A 20,789-nucleotide genomic window follows, 5' to 3' on the forward strand; every position below is an offset into this window, starting at 1 on the left:
TACTAGTGTCTAAAGAAGATAAATGCATTTATCACAACCGATAAAAGAAGACGTTTCTCAGATAACATAAATGTTAAAGGTCAACTATTCAAAATGTTGCAGTACCGATTGTAGCCACAAGGTGGAAATGAAACGCAGTCTTCCAGCAAAGCTGTGGCCCTGAGTGCAGCTGCACAGTGGAGGGTGTGACAGATCCTCCTCAATAAAAACAATGTAGAAGACATAAGTAGGAAATGTTCCTGCCAGCACAGATACATTTTTTTCTGTTTCAGCTGAGTAAAACTATTTCAAGGTAAAAGTCTCTTGTACCTGTAAAGCTGGGCTGAGAGACAATCTTTAGAAAACAGTCACAATTTAAACATAGATTTTGGTAAAAAAATTACTGAACAGTTAAATCTGCAGCTTAGACATTTACTTTTAAAAAAGGCATACACATCACTACATTTACCCTCCAGGTCTTCATTAGGTACACCATTCAACTGCTCATTAATGCAAATATCTAATCACCAAACACACAGCAGCACCCAGTGCATTTAGGCATGTGGACAAGGCCAAGATGAGACCTGCTGACTTTCAAACTGAGCATCAGAATGAAAAATAAAAGTTATTTAAGTGACTTTGAATGTGGCGTGCATGTTGGTGACAGACGGTCCAGGTCTGAGTACCAATTTCTAAAATTTACAGAAAATACCTTGTTGACACCAGAGAATGTCTCGATGACCAGACTGCTTTGTGCTGATAGAAAGGCATCATTAAGTGAAAACTAATCAAACTAATCCAAAGTATGAAGAAAAGTATCTATGAATGTAGAAACGTCTGACCTTAAGGAGTGGGTGTCACTCCTGTCAGCTAAGAACAGGAAACTCAGCCTTCAAATCGCACAGGTTCACCAAATATTTACAGAACTGAAGATTGGAAAAACATCTGCTGTGAGATTCTGATGGCAGGGTCAGAATTTGATGTAAACAACATGAAAGCCTCTTTGACAATAAAACAAACCAAAGCAGTTAAATATGCAGTATTACATGCTTTATTAAAGGACTGATCTACTGTTGTGTATTGCACAAGGATACTTTCCACCATCTGTTCAAACTATATTTCATGATGCAGAGGTTTTATGACAGAAGTCCCAGCAGTTGTCACTGACCAGAGTATAATGTGGTTATTTTATTTGGAAAAAAAAGGAATGTGTAAGTAATGAAAGCAGTGCAAAAAGATGTGCAGAAACAGTCGAGCACAAGTTAAATAGTTTGCAGCGCCACAGGGAAAAATGGCAACAAATTCACCTAAAAACAAATCGGTGCACTTGACGAAACAAAAATCCGTTCACCGTGATCTGTGATAGTAACCACACCGAGCGGAACAGGAAATAAAGCAGATCTGTGAGCAACAAAGGCAGATGAAAACCAGCATGTTAAAATCCTTCAGAGAAAATACAAAACAAAAAAATATTTAATTTAAATTCTAACCAGCACCAGGCATCCTCCTACATATGAACACATATACAGAATCAGATCTAAAATGCCTGTTTTTAACATTTAATGTAAACAAATTAATTACCAAAGCGACTTATTGCTATCTTGGCAACTTGTCCTTCATCAACTTGACTTACTGGCTGTGGCATGAACGATGTCTGTGTCCAAGGTAGTACCGGTGCTAATAAAGTGCTAATAGACCGCAGACAGCATGCTCAGGTTACAGTATACATGGCCTCTACTGTTAGTCTAATATACTGGTGTGCTAGAAAAGCAAAGACATAGTGATTAACCACTTTACTACACTGCCCTTTGACTGGTTTGGGTATTGCTTTGGTATTTCTAATCATTAGAAATCACAGTGTGGCGATTTAATGAATATGTGTTCCTGGAAAGTAGTTACAGTTTTGCACCAAAAATAAATATTTCCTGGTAAAACAGCAGTCACTTCATTTTTGACACGGACACATCCACGTTTGCTTCGGCAATCAAACCTTCATCTAAAACAAGCTAAACAAAACAACGTGTTGAGAGTAAAAATCACAGCCTGGTCCCACAGATTTAGCAGATTTCATTCCAGCGCTTCAAAAATGTTTTGAGCTAAAAGTCCTCAGCAAGATATAAATGACAGTAAGGAGAACACAGAAGCTATAAATACAATAAATAGTTTTGTTCAGTACTCAGAGGGACTGTGAAGGGAAAAGAAATCAGACCCTGGGGTCAAACAGTCTTCTTTGTCTTTAGAGCCTCATTTCAAGCTCGATGATCTTTTAGTCTGCTGGTGTAACCGGGAGTTACATTCGTGTACTCTAAGGCAGTAAAGTGGAGGAAGTGTCTCATTGTGCTTCTCTCTCCAACTGTAAGCTTCTAAGCTCCGCCCCTTCCTCTGAGAAGGTCAGCTGGGATGAAGCGTTCTCTCCTCCGTGTGCTGTGAAACCTGCAGCTCCTAGATCTTGGTGACGTAGTTGTTGGGGAAAAGTCCCTGCTTCCCACGAAGGCGTCCTGTCCACCACCCGGACACATCTGGCCGACAAACACGACTAAATTAGCGTCTCATGAAAAATAGATGACAAATAAGCCCCTGAATGCCTTTTTCGCCCTGCGCTTACCCTCTTTGATGATGTCGATGACGTCGTCAGCGTTGAAGCTGAGCTCGTCTGTGTCCTGAGCATCGTAGGCGTACAAAGCTCTGCACTGGGGCACCTGGGGCTTGGGTTTGGGTGCAGGCTTGGGTCGTCCTCCTCCCGGCGGAGGCCTGCTGGCTGACGGTCTGTGGGCCCTGAGGTAACATCGAGAGAAACAAAGAGAGAAACGCGTTTGTGACTTTGTCTATGGTCGATCTCAGAATACGAGGGCATGCATAACCACCATCTCATTATACCATATACCAACCAGGAAACACCGATTTGAGGATTAAGATTTTTCATTTTCCAATCAACACTGTAATCAAACGGAAAGTGTTTTAAAGAGATAGCAGCAGTTCATAAATCAGACACAAGATGGCGATATGGTGCATGCCATCTCTATGCCTGCAACTGAACCTAAAATGTGTTTGTGAAGCCCTCAGGAGCACAGAGTGCTGATCCCAAGTCAGCAGCACCTTTTTTCTGCATACTGGCTGCATTCCATTACTTGCATATTGCTGTACCTGATTCTCTCGTCACCACGGCGCGAGTTAGTGTACGGGATGTATTTGGGAGCAAGTGAAAACCTCAAGGTTGATGTTAGAAGGATTTGAGCAAGTTTGAGAAGGACCAAATTGTGACTTGGTCAGAGCGCCTTCAAAACTGCAGCTCTTATGTGGAACAATGGCCGGCTCCTGTGGTCCGATCTAACAGACGAGCTACTGTAGCTCAAATTGGCCAGAAAGTTCAAGCTGGTTCTGATAGAAAGGAGTCAGAATAACCAGAACAGCCAGGTGCCCGTGCTGACTCCTGTCCACCAACAAAATGCCCAACAATGAACCGAACCATGGAGCAATATAGGAAGGTGGCCTGGTTTGATGAATCATGTTTTCTTTTACAACACGTGGATGGGCAGGTGTGTCCATTTTTACCTGGTAAAGACCAGGCATCAGGATGCACTATGGGAAGAAGGCAAGCTGGTGGAGGCAGCATGATGCTTTGGACAGTGTTCTGCTGGGAGACCGTGGGTCCTACCATCCATGTGGATGTTACTTTGACATGTAACACCTACACAAGTGTTGGTGCAGACCATGTACACTTTTTCATTGAAACTATTCCCTGATGGTTGTGGCCATCAGTGGGCTAGTGGAGTTCATGCCCTGGCAGGTCAGAGCTGTTTTGGTACCAACTCAATATTAGGTATAATTTTGCAGCTGATCGGTGTACACTGTAAATAAAAGAGGGATGCAGTCTCTATGGCGCCACCTGCTGGTCAGGCGGAGCAAATTCACCATCATCATCATCATTCAGGTGTTCTGACGTTCTGACCAAAGAGAGCTCGTACCCTGCTTTATCATAGTTTTTTTTTTTTATCCTGTAGGGATAATCTATAACATGAGTTATATTGTAGATGTCTTATGTATCAACTTCAACAAAAAAAAGAACAAATAATAAGTAAGGCCATAGATCAATGAGCTGTAGTGTTCACTGCAACCGGGCTTCTGTTTAAAACCAGAAAGGTCGCCCCCTGCTGGCCACGAAAAAGAACGCAGGTTTGAGGCACATCTCCAGTGGCTTCACTTTTTAGTGCCGTATGACACATCCGTCTTTTATACACTGAACTTTAAACAGGCAGTGAAGCAGCCTGTTTTATACATATGTAACTTATGCATTGACCCAATAAAATTATTTACTCCTGTGATATTAAAATTGAACCAATATTAAAATAAATCAATAAAAGCACAGAAGGATTCTTTCAACCTCCCAGAAATCTTGTTTACAAATGAAAAAAAAAATTTGAGAAAGAATTCCCACTTGATTGAAACAGAGCAGCAGCAGGAGCAGGAAATAAAAATAAAATAAAATCTTAGTTGCATACTACGACAGGAAGTCGAATTTTAATCATACAAGAGAATATGCATGAGCATTTCCTGCTGCTGCAAACTTTTGCACTCATGAAACACCAGTCAAAACACTGCAAACACTCCAACTCACATTCCTCCGTTTGAAGTGGGCGGTCTGCCTCCAGGACTACAAAAGAATAAATTATCCAAATTATGTCAAAATACAGAAACACAGCTATGTGTGAGAGTGTCTATAGTCATTTTAATACGACGTTTATAACTGTGTTCGTGACACGAGCCTGACTACTGTCTTATTTTATGAAACTGGGTTTGGACATTGGACATCTAAACACAGGAAAACTGTACGTTACACAACGCCAAATAATTACATGACTTCATACGTTTATTAACACAGAATCAATAGAAAAAAAAAAGGACTTTTCCACCACATGAGTTTATCCGGGAAACAGGAACCTTTTGAGGAACTTAGGGTTTTAAACCAACAAAGAGCAAGAAAGAGTCAGAAGGAACCTTTAAATTCTTTGAGAAAAGTTCCTGGGACTAAAAGATCCACATAGTTTAAGGTGCAAGTGTAAATTCTCATCAAATGGGATTTCAAAGCTGAGCTAAAACAGTGCTGTGTCACATTAAGTTTAAGGACAACGAGCGACATTTGTTTTTAGCTGAAAATCAAAAAGATGAGTTGATAAACTGCTGATTTCTTTCAGCTGAGCTCTGTGAAACATCACGTTAGTCATACAATTAAGATTCAGCCAACAGGTGTCAGAGATAAAAGCTAGCTTTGCTTGACTGCTGACTTGCTGGTGACTCTTTCAACGTACAAATCAGCTGTGACATTTTTATTTCAAAGCTGGGAGACGACAACATTAACCAAGCAAAGTGTAGATGCTAAAGAACAGGTGTAACTTACAGCAGTATGAGGAGTTCAGGCACAATTTAAACTAATTAAAAGCTTGAAGCGGTGATGGGAAAGTCCTTGTTTTGTGTGGGTGAGTTAGTCTGTCTGTTCCTGCCTGGACTGTTTGGCTACAGTGTGTGCCGGTTTCTCACCCTGCTGCTCCTTGATCGGGGACTCTCAGACAGTCTAAGTTCGGCTGCTGGCGACTGCCGCCTCGCTCCTTCACCTGGTTGATGTTGCTGGGCAGGACCGGGTGCGCTGAGTTGTGGGACGATGGATGCCTCTTGCTGTGATGCTGTGAATTTCTCTGATTGGTGACATGGTTGGTGTTTTTTATGCCACCGTTCTGGTGTGAAACTGCAGAAAGAAAAGCTTTGTTGTCATGTGAGCTGTGAGAGAGATGATTCACTCGGGACAGGTGACCAGCGAGCTGCTCGGACGCTGTACCTGGAGGTCCCGGTGCAGCTCGTGATGGGGTGTGCTGGTGGCTTCTGGACATGTTTGAGCGACTCTGAGTGAAGCTCTTCCTGGTTGGGCCTAAAGGGGAGAGATATTCAGATATTAACTAACCAGCAGCTTTGTAATTTAGATAAACAAAACTAAAACACAGTTGGATCCATAATTTGTTGGATAAAAAGATCATTTTTGCAGTTTTGCCTCTGCTCACAACCACAGTGGATTTGGATCTAACAATAATTGGAGGGACAACTTCTTTCTCAGTAACACAAAAAGGCATGAAATGGCTCCACAAACAAACAACCTCTCAAAGAAGGAAACGCAGCATTTGGTGGATTACGGCTCACTGTGAGAGCAGGTAACCTTTCCACAGGTTCGTTCATACTCACGTGTATTCTTGGGAAGCCCGGGTCCGATGCTGACCTGCAGAGATTTGCTCGAAGGCTTCAGGACAGGCATGTCTCCCTGACCTTGGACAAATGTGACCTGCCTGGAGCCGCCGCCACTCAAGAAGCCCCAGTTCTCCTTCTTCAACTTCATCTCCAGTCTGAGAAACACGACAGACATTTTTATATCATCGGACTTTGTTTTTGTCTTGTTTGTCCTTTTGGCTTCTATGTTTACTATTGAAGTGTTTACTTACGTGTTACTGAACTTAAGCGGTAGCTTCCTCTGGGTTTTCTCCTCAAACCTTTGAGCAAGCAAGCTGATGAACTCTGTCTTAAAAATGCACTCCAGCAGGCTGTCGTACTCCTGCTCGTGCAGTATCAAGACGTCGTCCTGCATTGTGCTGAAAGGACGAACAAAGCAAGGGAAACTTTAAGTGTTATAACAGATCAAATCTCCCCGTTTTTCCGTTTTCTGTGAAACTTTGACAGAAGCCAAGATCACGAGTCAGAATCAGCTTTCACATTTGCATCAAGAGCCTCACAAAGCGGCTCACATCTGAGGAGGGACGACAGCTTGAGCCCGTAACCCGCACAAGGATACTTTGTTCCTCCCAGAGAAGTCGGGTTTTTCTCTGATGAGCTTTTTACAACTCCTGCTTTCGCTCATTGCACCACCTGGTCTGTATTACCCCGCTGACTCAAAAGCCACATGTTACTCCAGCAGCTCCACCTCTGAAACGAGCTATGCTGCGTTCCCATGAACAACAAAGCTACGATAAGTCTCTCAGCTCCTTTTTTCCCCGCACTTTCACAATAAACTGATCAACGTTCTTTCCCCACTATAGCATTTTTGAGTAATTTAGCAACGTTTTGGAGATGTGGACTAAACTGGTTTCAGTCAGACCTGAAAACACTAACATATACAAGCAGCTTAAATATACTCCACATGTTTTCCGCGTCCCTTGTGTGACATTTACAGCAACATGGGAACTTCTTTGATTACAAATCCAGACTGTGACTTTGAAGTGGATTCATGGCTTTCTGCAGTGCAGTGTCCACAGAATCAGATGTTGTCTTGTTTTGGAAACAGTCAAATATCTGCTGGTATGTACCTCTGCTCATAGAAACGTGTGATTCAGAACATCAGCTTTGAGATAACGGAGAGGAGTGCAGAGCAGGGGCTGAAGTTTGAAAATCAACAATATTAGCGTGCACTTTACTTCTGATTAAAGTAGCAGAAAAATACACTGGAAAAAAAAGCTTCACCACCTGGAGGGATTGATGCAGCGATTGATATGTTTCGGCTGGGAAAAGGTTACTTAATCCTAAAGTCTCATAAGCGTGAAAAAAGCTGTTTCATTGGAGTCAAATTGCTGGCCTGTAACGAGGAAAGAAAACTACTAAGGTGATTGGCGAAACTACGAAAACTGAGTCCTGGACGGGTAGTAGGGAACCATCATCTCTGATAAATGTGGTCGGGGGGGAAAAAAAATCCTGAATAATCGAGATCGGAGAGAAATCACATAATTAAAAATATATAAAATCTACAGTAGAACTCACAGCTATGTTTAAAAGTGAAGGTTGGAGCATTTCCACAAATATAGCAAGAAGAGAACAGTTGTGTAGCCTTAATAAAAACACACTTATCAGTTTCAATTTGCCAGGGAGCATAAAGATTAGAGTCTGAAGCAATGGAAATGTGCTCTGATGAGACCGACTGTGATCCAGGAGTGATCGGCACGAGAAGAAAGGCGGATGAAGTGCAAGCGTGTGGGTGCAGGGTTATGATCTGGAATTACTTCAGCTGGTCAGGTCTAGGTTAGGCAACATCATGTGCTCAAAAAGACATGAGTTCAGCTGACTATCTGAATACACTCAATAACCAGAGTCCGGAGTTCTCGACCTCTTTGAGAACCTTTGGGATACGATGGAGACGACTTTACGCAGCAGTCGGACTCTCATCAGCATCATCAGTGCAAGATCTTCGAAAAAAAAGAATGCAACTATAGATGGAAATAATTGTTGCGACACTGAAACGATGCCACGGCGATCGCGCGCTGTGATCAAAGCTAAACGGGGTCGAATGAAGTGTGTGGCTTTTCTTGTGGCTGTGCAGTGTAAATTCTGAAATACACCAAAATAAAAATGCTGCTGTAGGTAGATTTTCTAGAGAGCAGGATGTGGTGTAGCAGCAGGACGTAGCAGTTAGAGTTGACTTATGTAAACAGAATAAGCTCCAAATTTGTTTTTATGGATGCCATTTGTGTGGCACATGTTATTAATTCTATTAATTATTAGACAGTATAATGACTTCTGTTCCTGCTTTGAGCTACAATAAACCTGCATTAAAGTTATGTGATGGAAAATAAAGTACCCCTTCATCCACTTTCTTCCACTTATCCACTCCTAGCTGCTATAGGGCGAAGTAGACCCCGGACAAGTCACCAGTCTGTCACACAGCTAACACACAGAGAGGCAGATAACTAGTCGCACCTATGGGCAATTTAGAATCACCAGTTAGCTTAATGCCACTAACTGCATGTCTTTGGACTGTAGGAAAAGGCAAAGTACCCACACAGACATGGGAAGAACATGCAAAGTCGACCCAGACAGTGGAAATGAATCCAGGATGGCACCAATATTCTCCTTAATGTGAGTAAAAATAAAAATACTAAAGAAATTAAGTTTGCTGCTATTTTAAATTGAAAGATAGACTGGAATATACAATTGTAAAGGCTTAAATTTGCCACTTAACCATGTGGAAATGTGTTAGGTAAGAAGCCGAATAAAATGATAACACATCCATTTTCTTAACCCCTTCACCAGTTCAGGGTTGCAGATCATGAACTCGTCTTTGGTCTCGTCATTAGCGGAGCCGTGCCCGTCGGGTGGCAGAAGAAAGCCTGCTGATTGAATTTACGAAAACATAAAAATAATATTGAACTTTCTGCCTGACTGATAATGAAAGACTGGACTAAAGGTTTCATCTTTGCGCCGTGTTGGCCTGAAGTTTGGAAATATCTGCTCTAGCATCATTCTCTCAGGAGAAAACCTTTCTCTCTGAGTTTTGTGGAGGAGTTAGAAGTTGTAAGCTCTCTGGACCTGGAAAAGGCAATACTATAATTTCTTTTGAATGATGTTACTCAGATGTGAAGGAAGCATTTTGCACCTCAGAGACACCGCTAAGATCTTGTCCACATCGATCCGCCTCTTCAGCACCTCTGTCACCTGCCCTTTCTCTGGCCCCTGTTTCACCTTCTCTCTTCCAATCAGGTACACAGATTTTGGTGTCAGGATCAAATCTCTCTTAATTGCCTATTTGAAGAAGGAAAACACAATGTTACTATTTTGCCAGTTGTTGGAAAACCAGACTGAAAATTTAATTGAACCAACCTTGAAGCGACGGTCGTATTTTGTGACTTTGTCCGCAAAATCGATCTTTTCTCTCTTTCCAAGAAACTGCCGGAGCTCAGGCCGGTCATCCATACCGAGGTAGTCACCTACGAAGTTTCTGTTGAGGCTGTGTCGCCGCCTCTCTTTTCGGTTCAGCAGCAGATTGGAAGCTGAATGAACCCAGACAAAGAGGATAAGAGCGGGAGCGCCAGGCAGGTAGATACTTCCGGCAGTAAGTCGCTCCCTCACTCACCTTCTTCCCTCATCTGAACATACTTCTTGCGGGCCACATATTTCCTCCAGGCTTTCTGGATGGTCCGGGCGTAGCCGTCAAACTTGCGCTCCCTCGTCTCTTCCAGCAGAAACAGCTGTAAAGACAAAGAGCGAGACTCAGGATGACACATGCCGAGTTCAGCTCACTGCACAAACCCAAACACAGACACACCTACATGAACTCAGTGGGAGGAATGCATACAGAACATACCTGAGTACAGTTAAATAGACAAACCGAGCTGTCGGCTCGTCATTTTTATTACAGTGCAGAAGTGAAGTGCTGGTGTCTGACAACAAGACCCGTGTCATGCCAAAAAGTGATTTCCAATGTTCCTGTGTGTTTTTCATGTGTGATATATTTGCTTATATTGGTAAATAGTCAACAGGATTTATGAAAGTCATACACACACATACATATACATATACATACATATATATATATACATACATACATACATACATACATATATATATATATACATACACATACATATATATATACACATATATATATACATACACATACATATATATATACACATATATATATATATATATATATATACACATATATATATATATATATATATATACATACATATATATATATATATAAAAAATAAAGAAATCACCTGTTTTGCCAGCATCTTTATGACGATCCAGTCCTGTTTGTTTGTTGTTTAAAATATCTGTATAGAACTATTATGTTATGTTTCTTGCAATTTTTGCTGCCCTCTTGGTCAAATCTCTCCAGAAAAATACATTTTTAATGCCAACGACACATTTTACCCAGCTAAATAAAGGATATATAAAAGTCACTTTGCCAGAACAAACAGATTTCAGCTTTAACCTTATGACAGGACGTTTTCTGGCTCTAAATGGCTGGATATCATTCATGAGAGATATATTTGATGGATTATAGGCCAACAAGTCATTTGCACCTGTTTAAATAGCAGCAGTCATTTTTTGGCAGACGACAAACAGCCACAGCTTGTTTGGATTGTTGTAATGAAATTGTTTGGCAGTTGAATCAACAGAGTGATGCCCTGCAAAGCTGCAGAGCTGACGGTGAACATGTTTAAACTAAAAATATCTATAAACGTCCAGTGTGAACAGGATTCTGATCTTTGCTTCGAGATGGACTCAAAGACATTAACACTTACCCTTTAAAGTAGAAAAACTTAGAATTTAATTACAATAATCCTTAAAATTACAAGTGTTTGTGGTCCTCGCTAGCACTTATGAGCAGACTCATCTTGTCACCGGGATATGTCATTTCCCGATGGGCGTCGGGACACGCAATCACACTCTCTGCCCTCTCCCTGCCAGACTAAACATCCTGCCCGGTGCTGCAATAGGCTTGGCATCGACAGAGCCGGCCACAGGAACAAACCGCAAGCAAGACCGAAACACAACACAGCAGATCAAACTTCACCCAGAAAGGCTGCAAGCAGAAAAATACACTGAGTCACAGAAACAGTGACACCACAAAATCACAGAGGCTGTGAGAGTGATTGCACTTCCCGGCTGACAACACCAGGAGCAAACAGCAGGTGGTGTTTTGGTTAATATTAGTGGAAGCGAGAAGGAAATGGTGGCAAACTTCCTAATGTCTTTATTACACAAACATCTGGCTGACTCTTCAAATCGAAGCAGTGCTGAAACAAACAACTGTATTTACTATAAATAAATAAATAAATATATTTAGAGTATGGTTAATTAATTACACGTGTACTCACTTACTTTAATTTTTCATATTTATTTCCTATCTTATTCATAGCCTTTTCCTTTTTTGTTTTCTTTAGGTCACGAGCAGTTGTCCAAGCATTTCACTACATATCGTACTGTGTATGACTGTGTACGTGACAAATAAAATTTGAATTAGAATTTTAGGCAGCACGGTGGCACGGTGGTTAGCACTGTTGCCGCACAGCAAGAAGGTCCTGAGTTCAATTCCACCATCAGGCCGGGGTCTTTCTGTGTGGAGTTTGCATGTTCTCCCCGTGTTTGCGTGGGTTCTCTCCGGGTACTCTGGCTTCCTCCCACCGTCCAAAGACATGCAACTTGTGGGGATAGTTTAATTGGATAATCCAAATTGCCACTAGGTGTGAATGTGCGAGTGAATGTGAGTGTGAATGGTTGTCTGTCCCTATGTGTTAGCCCTGCGACAGACTGGCGACCTGTCCAGGGTGTACCCCGCCTCTCGCCCTATGACAGCTGGGATAGGCTCCAGCGCCCCCCGCGACCCCGAAAAGGATAAGCGAATGGATGGATGGATGAATTTGAATTTGTAAAGGCCCTATACAAATACTAGGGAATGGATTATAACAGTAGAAAGTACCAGATAAACAGTACTGAGCAAAAATCTTGAGCTACCTCTCATTTGTTGATATTTTGTTACTAAGTGGGCTTAAGTGACCCTTCCCCAGGCTTTCTAAAGGTCTTTTAGAGTTTTTGTTTGTACATTACCTGCTTTTTCACTCATTTTCATTCCAGTCTTTACCCTGACCATTTTCAAAGAAATATTTTTAACACTAAACACTGACCTTTGAGTCAGTCAAGGCTAAAAAAGCACAGAGGTTTGCGGATGAACCAGTGCTGTGTCTACAAATAACAGAGAACTTAGGAAAAAAAAACAATTTTAAGTTGTATCTTTAGGCACTTTGTTTCTATCAGCCTGTCACAAAAACACAATCTGCTCCCATTTCTTTAGTTGAATCTACAGTAAACCCAGCGATTAAAACAGTTTGACACAAAAAAAAAAAAAGTATCTTTGGTTCCTAAAGAGCTGTTAGCTAAAAACCTGGCATATCTCAGCAGTCAGTGTTATAAAATCTGAGGAAACTGGACAAGCTGAGATTGAAAGAATTAGTGAAAAACATAAAAACAAAAACCCAAATCATTCTTATATAAAGGTGCAAATCATCATCAATATATGCAGAAGAGGTACAACAGTGAGTGTCTCTAAAACGCGATGGAGGCTCTTTCATGGTTCGGGGCTGCATTTCAGCCAGTGGTGTTGGAGATCTTGTCAAATTATAGAATTATTAATGCAGAAAGTATCATCAAATCCACCATGATGACAGATGATAGAAGAAAGAGAAGACAGAGAGAGGACATTACAAAAAGAAAGAAGTCACGGGTTATTCCAAAGCTGAAGGGGGCCTAATGGCAAAAAGCTTTTTACCCTTCAGCTCTACGCCTCGATTTTGAAACAGCCAGGAGGACAACACACGATGATCTCAGGCTGCAAAATGGCTCATATGGGCTCAACATACCTGCTATGTTACTTGTGCTAAACCACAATGTGCTTTAAACGCAATCAGAAAAACCTTAAAAGTCAATTTAAAAGGGTGAAGCTAGGAGTGGGGTGATGTGATGCCATCTGCCAAAAAAGCAGCAGGAATCTGAGATGGATCTTATTTGGAAGACTACACAACTTTTCTAATGTGTGGTTTGAAAATTAGCCCAAGTTTGTGGCCCAACATTTGTATGTAAGGGGTTTAGGACACTTTCAGTGGCTTTGATGATTAAACACTATTATGAAGCAGGAAACAGAAGAACAGCTGTGAGTGCTGTATAAAAAAGTTTTTTTAATAACTCTTTAGGTGAGCTGTCTGTCATAGTCACTCAGCTCTGCTTACAAAGGACCTCTGATGGACAGTAAGCCACGAGCAAATCCGTCATCACAGAGGGGCTGAAACTCCTCCAACATCTGGCCTGGCGTCAAACAAACTTTACTTATTACAGCCGACAGAAAAACGCTTCAGTCACGCAGCTCATTAGCTGGTGTCAGTGTCTTATCATGCACAGAGACTTGTTTTGAGAAGCCTGGCAGCTCATTTCAGCGGTCCGCCCCATGTGATATTTGCGCTTCATAAACACACCTCAGTGGCTCTCAGTGTGGTGGCGTGGGGGGATGGGGGCTCCTGGCAGTGAGCGGCTGCAGTAAATAAGTAAAGGCATTCAGGATCCGCTGTAAGGCCTGAATCGAGACTAAGATGTCTGTGTTTAAAGCTACTAAACATACATCTGTGGGCGTGCATGCTTACCCTTGTGTGACGTGTACAAATGTTAATGAATGAAAGCGCAGGGCTGCACACAAGTGCTGCTTTCATAAGAATCGTGAGGGGAAAAAAAAAGAAGTTTGGGTGGAAAAAATAGGAGCCTTTACGATGTCACCCCAAACTCTGCAACCACAGCCTGCGCTCGTGTTTTCATTTCAGAGCGGCGGTGACTCAGTGCTGACGTGGTGCAAGGGTCGGGTTCAGTCTCCTCCCCTGTGACGAGGGTTAGAGCGTGATTTGGGGCTCTGATGTCCTTTTATGGTGTTCAGTGCAAAAACTGATGACTTGAGGCTTTTTGCAGCCTGCTGATGACGCTCTGACAAGAGATGTGAGCTGCTACAAACTATCTGTAGTTTTTACTTTGTGCTTTACACTCCTGGAAAGCTTCCTGAAAGAGACCCTGCATTATAAATGGACAAACGCACAAAGAGAAGATGCGACAGTCCGAAAGAGACGCAGCGGTGAAACGTACCGACTCGGGGGCTTTGATGAAGATCTTGGTGCGGCCGAGCTGGAACTGATCCTGGTCCATGTTGACAGACCGTAAGAGATGAAGGACGCCTTGTTTCTCGTCTCCCCGCCATGTTGGCCAGGATTCTTTGGTCAGGATGGCGTACCTGTCGAAGTTGAGTGGCGATAAGCAGCAGAAGTTGTGTGACTTCGGTTTGAAGCACAGGACACAAGCAGTAGAGAGAATGAAACGTATCTTTCATAGCCTAATCAGACAGTGCACCTTGAACCACGGCGAAAAAGAAAAAGCTTGATACCTGTTGAGGAACTTCCTGAAGACCCTGCGGTAGGCGTAGCCAGCACGCCTCACTCTGATGTTTTCCTTCAGACCCAGATACTCCACCTGGTGCTTCACCCTAAAGACAGAAAAACCTCATTCAGTATCAGATAAACCACAAATTGATGAAACTTGTTCATTTTTCATACTTTTGTGTTTGTACACATCATTTAGTGATGTGTACAAACACTAATCAATAACAGCCGATTCCTTTTTCTCTAACCTCTAAGGAATCAACTATAAGTCTTTTCATATCACGTGAAGCTTCCACTCATACTAGAGGAAGGGATAATCGGAGGTTATTGTATGCAAATGAGTTGCTTTCCTAACTTTTTCCTCAAACAAAGTAGTCAAACTTCCTGTGAAAACAGCGGTTCCGGTGCTAATTAACGATCCACCCTCACAACAGGAAGGCGGTAGGCTCCGAACAATACACCATCAGACTGTATGTGAACATGTAGTACCCAAAACCTGAGCACAGGGACAAAAGTGTAGGAAACTGAAACAAAGGGATAAAGAACGGGGAATGCCTGAAACATGTCTCACATGTCTTCAGAGGGACAAAAAGACCCCAAAAAGACAAAAGCGCAAAGAAATTTAGTGAAGATAGACAAAGAAATTGGATAACGATCTCATGTGCTATAATACATACTTAAATAAGAGAAAAATGTAATAAAATTAGCCATAAATAACGTAACACAGCATTTTGGTGATGGTGCATATTGCAAACAGGGTAGTTTTCTATTAGATTTAAACATTTGATAGGACTGTGGATCAGTTTTAACAAACACAAAACCCAGACGTTTGTTTTTAATGTATCACTTTCTGTGCTTTATTTCTTTCATTGTGGTTATAAATGTCATTAATCTGTTTTTTTGTCCTTGATAATGTGTTCGTGCTCCATTTTTAATGGTCTTCGCTTCGTATTTTAGTCAGTTTTCTGTTATTTCATCTTATTTTTAAATCTATTTGTTAATTTTCTATTGTGTTTTCTACAAGACAGCTTGAGGTGGACCTATTATGCTTTTACTTTTTTCCCCTGATATAATAATACAGCACTATGGTTGTATCTGATATGAGCACAACTCAAATATGAGGTCAGACTGCTTTAAAGGCTCAGTTTTAGACAGTTTTTTCCACTCTTAACTCTGCAGGACTAAAAAAAAGGTTTTTTAGAGGAAATTTTAGAGGAAATGAGCATTTTAGATCAACTTCAAGTGTTTCATAGAAATATTAATAGCATATTTTGGTGTCCACAGGACATGCTGTCATGGGTCTGTTTAGCGAGATGAGGTTTTTCATACTTGTTCAGTCTTTTTCTAATTGTACTTTCATTTTCACCAACAAAATGGCAAAACTGCTTTTATAGAAGCGCTCACACTTGCTGATGATCAGTTAATCGAGTGCATTCGATTGTCTTAGGGTATACTAAGGGTATACTTAGTTTTTTCCAACAAGCTATTTTTATTTGGGTTCATACATGTTCTTGTAAACATCACTTTTTCATGGTTATCATAAAACTTAACACTGATTGGCTGCTCCTGCTCAGACCGCCCTCAGGATCGGTCGTGTACACTCGAGTGCTTCCCTCATGTTTTGCTTGGCTCTGTAAGCCGTCTAATGAATGTGTCTTAATCTTTAACTTTTCAGGACAACAAGGAGTGGGTGCTAGTGATTCAGTCACTCACCGACTTTCCTCCCAGTCTCTGGGCTTCTTGGTCTCATTTGGTTTGATGCAGCGGATGTAGTGCGGCGTGCATTTCATCAGTGTGCTCACCAGATCGTTGGCTTGTTTCTGAAGGATGGAATTAGAGCAAACATCAAAAAAAGGAAAGATAATGATGAGGCTGGCGCGTCTGTGACTAAATTACTGGCTCTTTGCTGACTGGGAACGCTGAAGGACATCCCACTGAACAGCAAACACGCACATTATCTCAGCAAAGGTCTTTTCCACAGTGACCCTGATAAACAGAAGGCACAGCTGCACTCACACACCTTTATTTTGCTGCCTGCAGTTGTGGGTCGACCCTTCTTGTCAGCATTGAGGTTTTCCGGAAATAGTGCTCTGATGAAGCTACTGTTGGAGGACAGAAAGTGAGAGATTAGGTCAAAAAAAGAAAAGAAAAAAGCTCTTATTATTCTCATATCAACAAAAACAAACAGCTTTAGGGCTAAAAATCACACCAAGGCTTCCAGACAGTGAAAAAAACAAAACAAACAAAAAACGTAGTTAATGATTAAAGAACCGAGGACCCTTGATGAAGGTCACTGATTTAAATTCCTGAACCATTTAGTAAGTTTGAGCTGGGGGTGGCTGGGAAAGCAAAAAAAACAAAAACGTGAGTGTGTGTCCACACTGTGCTGTATTTGTACAAACAGCTTTCTCTGCAGCAAATCCCCACAAGGCCTCTTCTGTAGAGGCCGAGTGAATAGTTTTACTTGAGGAATTCCTTCAAAGAATAAAATAAATAATTTCTTTTGACTGATACTGGGTCTGGAAAAGGAGAAACAGAGAAGAACATTAAAATAAGACAGAGTATCAATCCCACTTCTTCCAGTATTTTTTTCTCCCGTCTTTCTGTAACTAAAGGGGGATTTTTCAGTGAAGTGCTGCTTGTTGACAGTGTGAAATGACTCATGAGGGAAAGGGCTGCTAAAGCTAGTTTTTCACTTCACGGTAGAGATTTAGGTAGTAGATACAGAGTGACATTGTTGAAGAAACTACCTTTGTTTTTAAATTCATATATTTGAAAGTGAATTCATACATTGCTTACATTCTCCCAAATATATATACATAAACACAGGATTTAGACACTGTAAACTTGTGCTGCTTCACCAGTATAACAAATAATTTGGATTTCAGGTGGAAACCCCAGAGCATGAGAAATGAAGCCAGCATGGAAGTGTAAAAACTGAGTCTCCATAAACTTCCATGTTAAAATGATGCAAACATTTTTGGTATTTATAGCTGCTTTACTCAATCTAAACAATTTTTTAAAATAAATGTTATGACTTGATGTGATGTTTGTACTAAAAGACTCTCCAAGAAGTACAGTTTGTGCCTCTAATTGTTGGTGAAATGAAATCGTAGCATTTTATTTTTAGAATTTGTTACTTAGCACTAATCTGTGTGTGTGCAGACTGTGGTCACAGCTGCTAACAGGGCTTCATAACATTCAGCACTTCACCTTGTAGTGTAAAATATAATTACTTCTGGCTCTAAAAACAACCATAGCAACACCTGAAATCCTACAATAGGTCGAAACTTCAAAACACGGCTTGACAAGCTGATGAGTGACATCACAGTGACTACGTCCATCTTTAATATACAGTATATATATATATAACTTTAAATGCATCACAACACCAGGATGTGTACAAGGGGTAGTTGAAGCATGTAGCTCCACATGTTCGTATCCATATATCTATTTAATTAAAAATGTTATTTAATTTAAATGTATTTATTTGTATTTTATTTTATTTTTAAAAAAAAAACTGGATACTCTTCCTGACACAATCCCAGAGGAACTTGTCTCTCCTCCTGGGATCAAACCAGAGTTCCTTCACTCGTTAGGTGGTTACGTAAATGTCTGCGCTGTGAAGCCACCAGGATTTCTTGCTGCTGGTCAGAATGTGGCAGATATTTGTGAACTTTCCACATCTTCAGGTTCTTCTCAGCTTGAGACATGCGACCGTCAAGATTCAAACATTTCCAAAGTACCTTTTTACTTTGTTGAGCACCATTTAAACTATGCACACACACACACACACACACACACACACACGGTGGAGTAACAATAAAGGAACAGTGTGCGTGTTTTAGCTTCGGGAAGTCATTGTCATTTATGGTCCCTTATGAAAATCATAAGATAATAATTTATATTTCCTCCTCACTCCTTTTTAAAGCCCTGCCTAGTTAATAATGTCGTTTATTTAACTTACTGCTGATGTCTTGTTTTTTTATTATGTTGTCAAGTTCCAATTTATTTAATGAGCTTTTTCAAAGGCTTGTTTAGATACTATGATGCAGGTAAAACTCGATCTTAAATTGACGCACACTTCTGGCTAACATTTGATTAGTGTATGATTTCAAAATGCTGTTTCATGTTGGTGTAAATCCCACACCCTTTCTGGTTTTCCCCCACATTGGGATTTGTTTGATTTTAAACTTCTGACTCCGTGCTTGGACACAGAAGAAAGGATCAACAGTACAAATAGATTCAAAGACTTCTAATACTGTCCAGCTGACAATACTGGTCAGTCCTTTCTTCTCCGTTTGGACCTGCTGCTTGGAGGAATGGGTGTGCTTCCTTCCGCCTCATTGTGTGACTGTGTACGACTCTTTATCTTTGCATGTCGTGTCAAATGCATCAACGCATCTTCTAGCATGTGTCCTAAAGGGATTTTGGTATAACCTCCTTTCGCGCCTTACAAGGAGACCTGCAGGGGTTGCGCAGACAACACAGGCTGTTTACACAGATGGCCACTTCGACACACACAAAAAAAGCCCAAGAAAGCATAACACAGGGGGAACAGACACAACCCCACAAACAACCTGCACTTGCAAGGGCAGATTAAGTAGACCCCGAAAACCGCATTATGGGACAGCAAGCAGATGCGATTGAGGGTAGAGGGCACGGCATAACCCCACCCTGCACACTTTTGCTACATCCCACCAGTTTCCAGATGCACTGCTACGTCTGAAGCTCTTATTCAGCTGGTTTCAATTATAAACATATGATCACAAAGACGACTCCCTTTAAGCGAGCGCCGTAGAAATGCTCGCCACATGTCGGTGCAATGTGCAAAAAGGATTTACTTACATTTCACTGCTCTGCATCAACTCGATGAGGTCGGTAAAGAGGACGTCTCGGTTCCTCTCACAGAAACCTTCCGCGTCGTAGGACACCTGGAGGAGAGACACACAGAAGGATTTCTCAGGAGTCATCTTTATCAAAAGAGGAGAAAACTGAACTCTATGAAACCTTGAGCAAAATGGAAGATGACCCCTGTGTGAAAATAAAAAAGTGTAACTCATATTGTGGCCTAAATAAATGCCCTGAAGTTTATGGGAGAGAAACAAAAACAAAACATGAAGGGTTTCAGGGTCCGAGCTTTACACGTTCCAGGATTAGCATCCTTATAAACCCAGCAGTGGTTTAAGTGTGTAAATTAAACTCCATTATTTCTCCTGTAATGTAGGCTGAGACGGGAGGAATGTTCTGAGCACAGGCATGGGAGCCTCTCGAGCCTTAATGGCACGGCTCATTAAGCTTACGGCATGTGTGCCAGGCTGAGGCCACCACACATCTGGAGAATGACACGAGGCGACCTCTACTCAGACCACCGAAAACCTAAAATAATCCACAAGAAGACTTCTAGTGAGCTGTAATGCTCGGCTCGATGAGCAGGTTTAATACGGGGAGGTAAATTCCTCCACAGACAGACAATGGAGAATGGCAGAGATGGTGCACAAAGCTACTTTAGAAGTGGAAACCTTCTGAGGACAAAATGACGACACAGATGGAGGAACCAGCTGCGTATAACTAGTATTTATGACAGATCATACAAGCACGGAGGAACAGCTCCAACTCCATTAAAAAAAATGCCATTTTTTATGGTGTTGGACTTGTTGGTCTCCTACAGCCGGAGACTACATGCAGAAAATATTCTTTCAAAGTTGACGTCAGGGACGAAGACAAGTGCACAGAGATGCTTGACTGTATATATACACACACTATGTCGCGGTGTACATTACCGTTTTATGTCTGCAAAAAGCTGAATGGCTTCCCGCTCAAAATGCAGATGACTGCCGTTTGAAGCCAGTTGTCAGGGAAAGCAAACAAACAGATCAAAGTGAAACTGACCTTGCCAGCATAGTGGTGGATGATGAAGCCCTGATTCCAGCTGTTGAAGTGTTCATGGGTGTTGATCTGGACTCGGAGCTTCTGCAGCATCGTCTGGTCGGCCCCCTCGCCCACGGCATGCATGGTGGCGCAAACATCATCCAGGATGCTCATGATGCCAGGAGGATTCTGGGGATCACGGTAAACTTTAGGTTC

General features: G+C 41.6%; 1 protein-coding gene across 1 annotated transcript in view; it reads right to left on the reverse strand.

Moving 5' to 3' along the window:
- Window positions 1-1,045: 1,045 nt before the first annotated feature.
- myo1ea (myosin IEa) overlaps window positions 1,046-20,789 on the reverse strand; it is a 50,661-nt gene continuing 30,917 nt past the window's right edge. Inside the window, exons 14-29 of the mRNA XM_085375631.1 lie at window positions 20,595-20,762; window positions 19,551-19,636; window positions 16,723-16,804; window positions 16,416-16,522; window positions 14,708-14,806; window positions 14,413-14,557; window positions 9,854-9,968; window positions 9,601-9,770; window positions 9,377-9,522; window positions 6,462-6,608; window positions 6,208-6,365; window positions 5,810-5,899; window positions 5,515-5,719; window positions 4,595-4,630; window positions 2,585-2,754; window positions 1,046-2,498 (exon numbers count right to left, since the gene is read on the reverse strand). Coding sequence (XP_085231757.1) covers window positions 2,422-2,498; window positions 2,585-2,754; window positions 4,595-4,630; window positions 5,515-5,719; window positions 5,810-5,899; window positions 6,208-6,365; window positions 6,462-6,608; window positions 9,377-9,522; window positions 9,601-9,770; window positions 9,854-9,968; window positions 14,413-14,557; window positions 14,708-14,806; window positions 16,416-16,522; window positions 16,723-16,804; window positions 19,551-19,636; window positions 20,595-20,762 — 2,001 coding nt within the window. The 3' untranslated portion in view covers window positions 1,046-2,421. The remainder of the gene's footprint in view (window positions 2,499-2,584; window positions 2,755-4,594; window positions 4,631-5,514; window positions 5,720-5,809; window positions 5,900-6,207; window positions 6,366-6,461; window positions 6,609-9,376; window positions 9,523-9,600; window positions 9,771-9,853; window positions 9,969-14,412; window positions 14,558-14,707; window positions 14,807-16,415; window positions 16,523-16,722; window positions 16,805-19,550; window positions 19,637-20,594; window positions 20,763-20,789) is intronic.

This window comes from Diplotaxodon limnothrissa, linkage group LG1 (assembly GCF_057381915.1).
Source record: "Diplotaxodon limnothrissa isolate DT_005_m linkage group LG1, D_limnothrissa_male_GT1.1, whole genome shotgun sequence".
Classification (NCBI taxonomy): Eukaryota; Metazoa; Chordata; class Actinopteri; order Cichliformes; family Cichlidae; genus Diplotaxodon; species Diplotaxodon limnothrissa.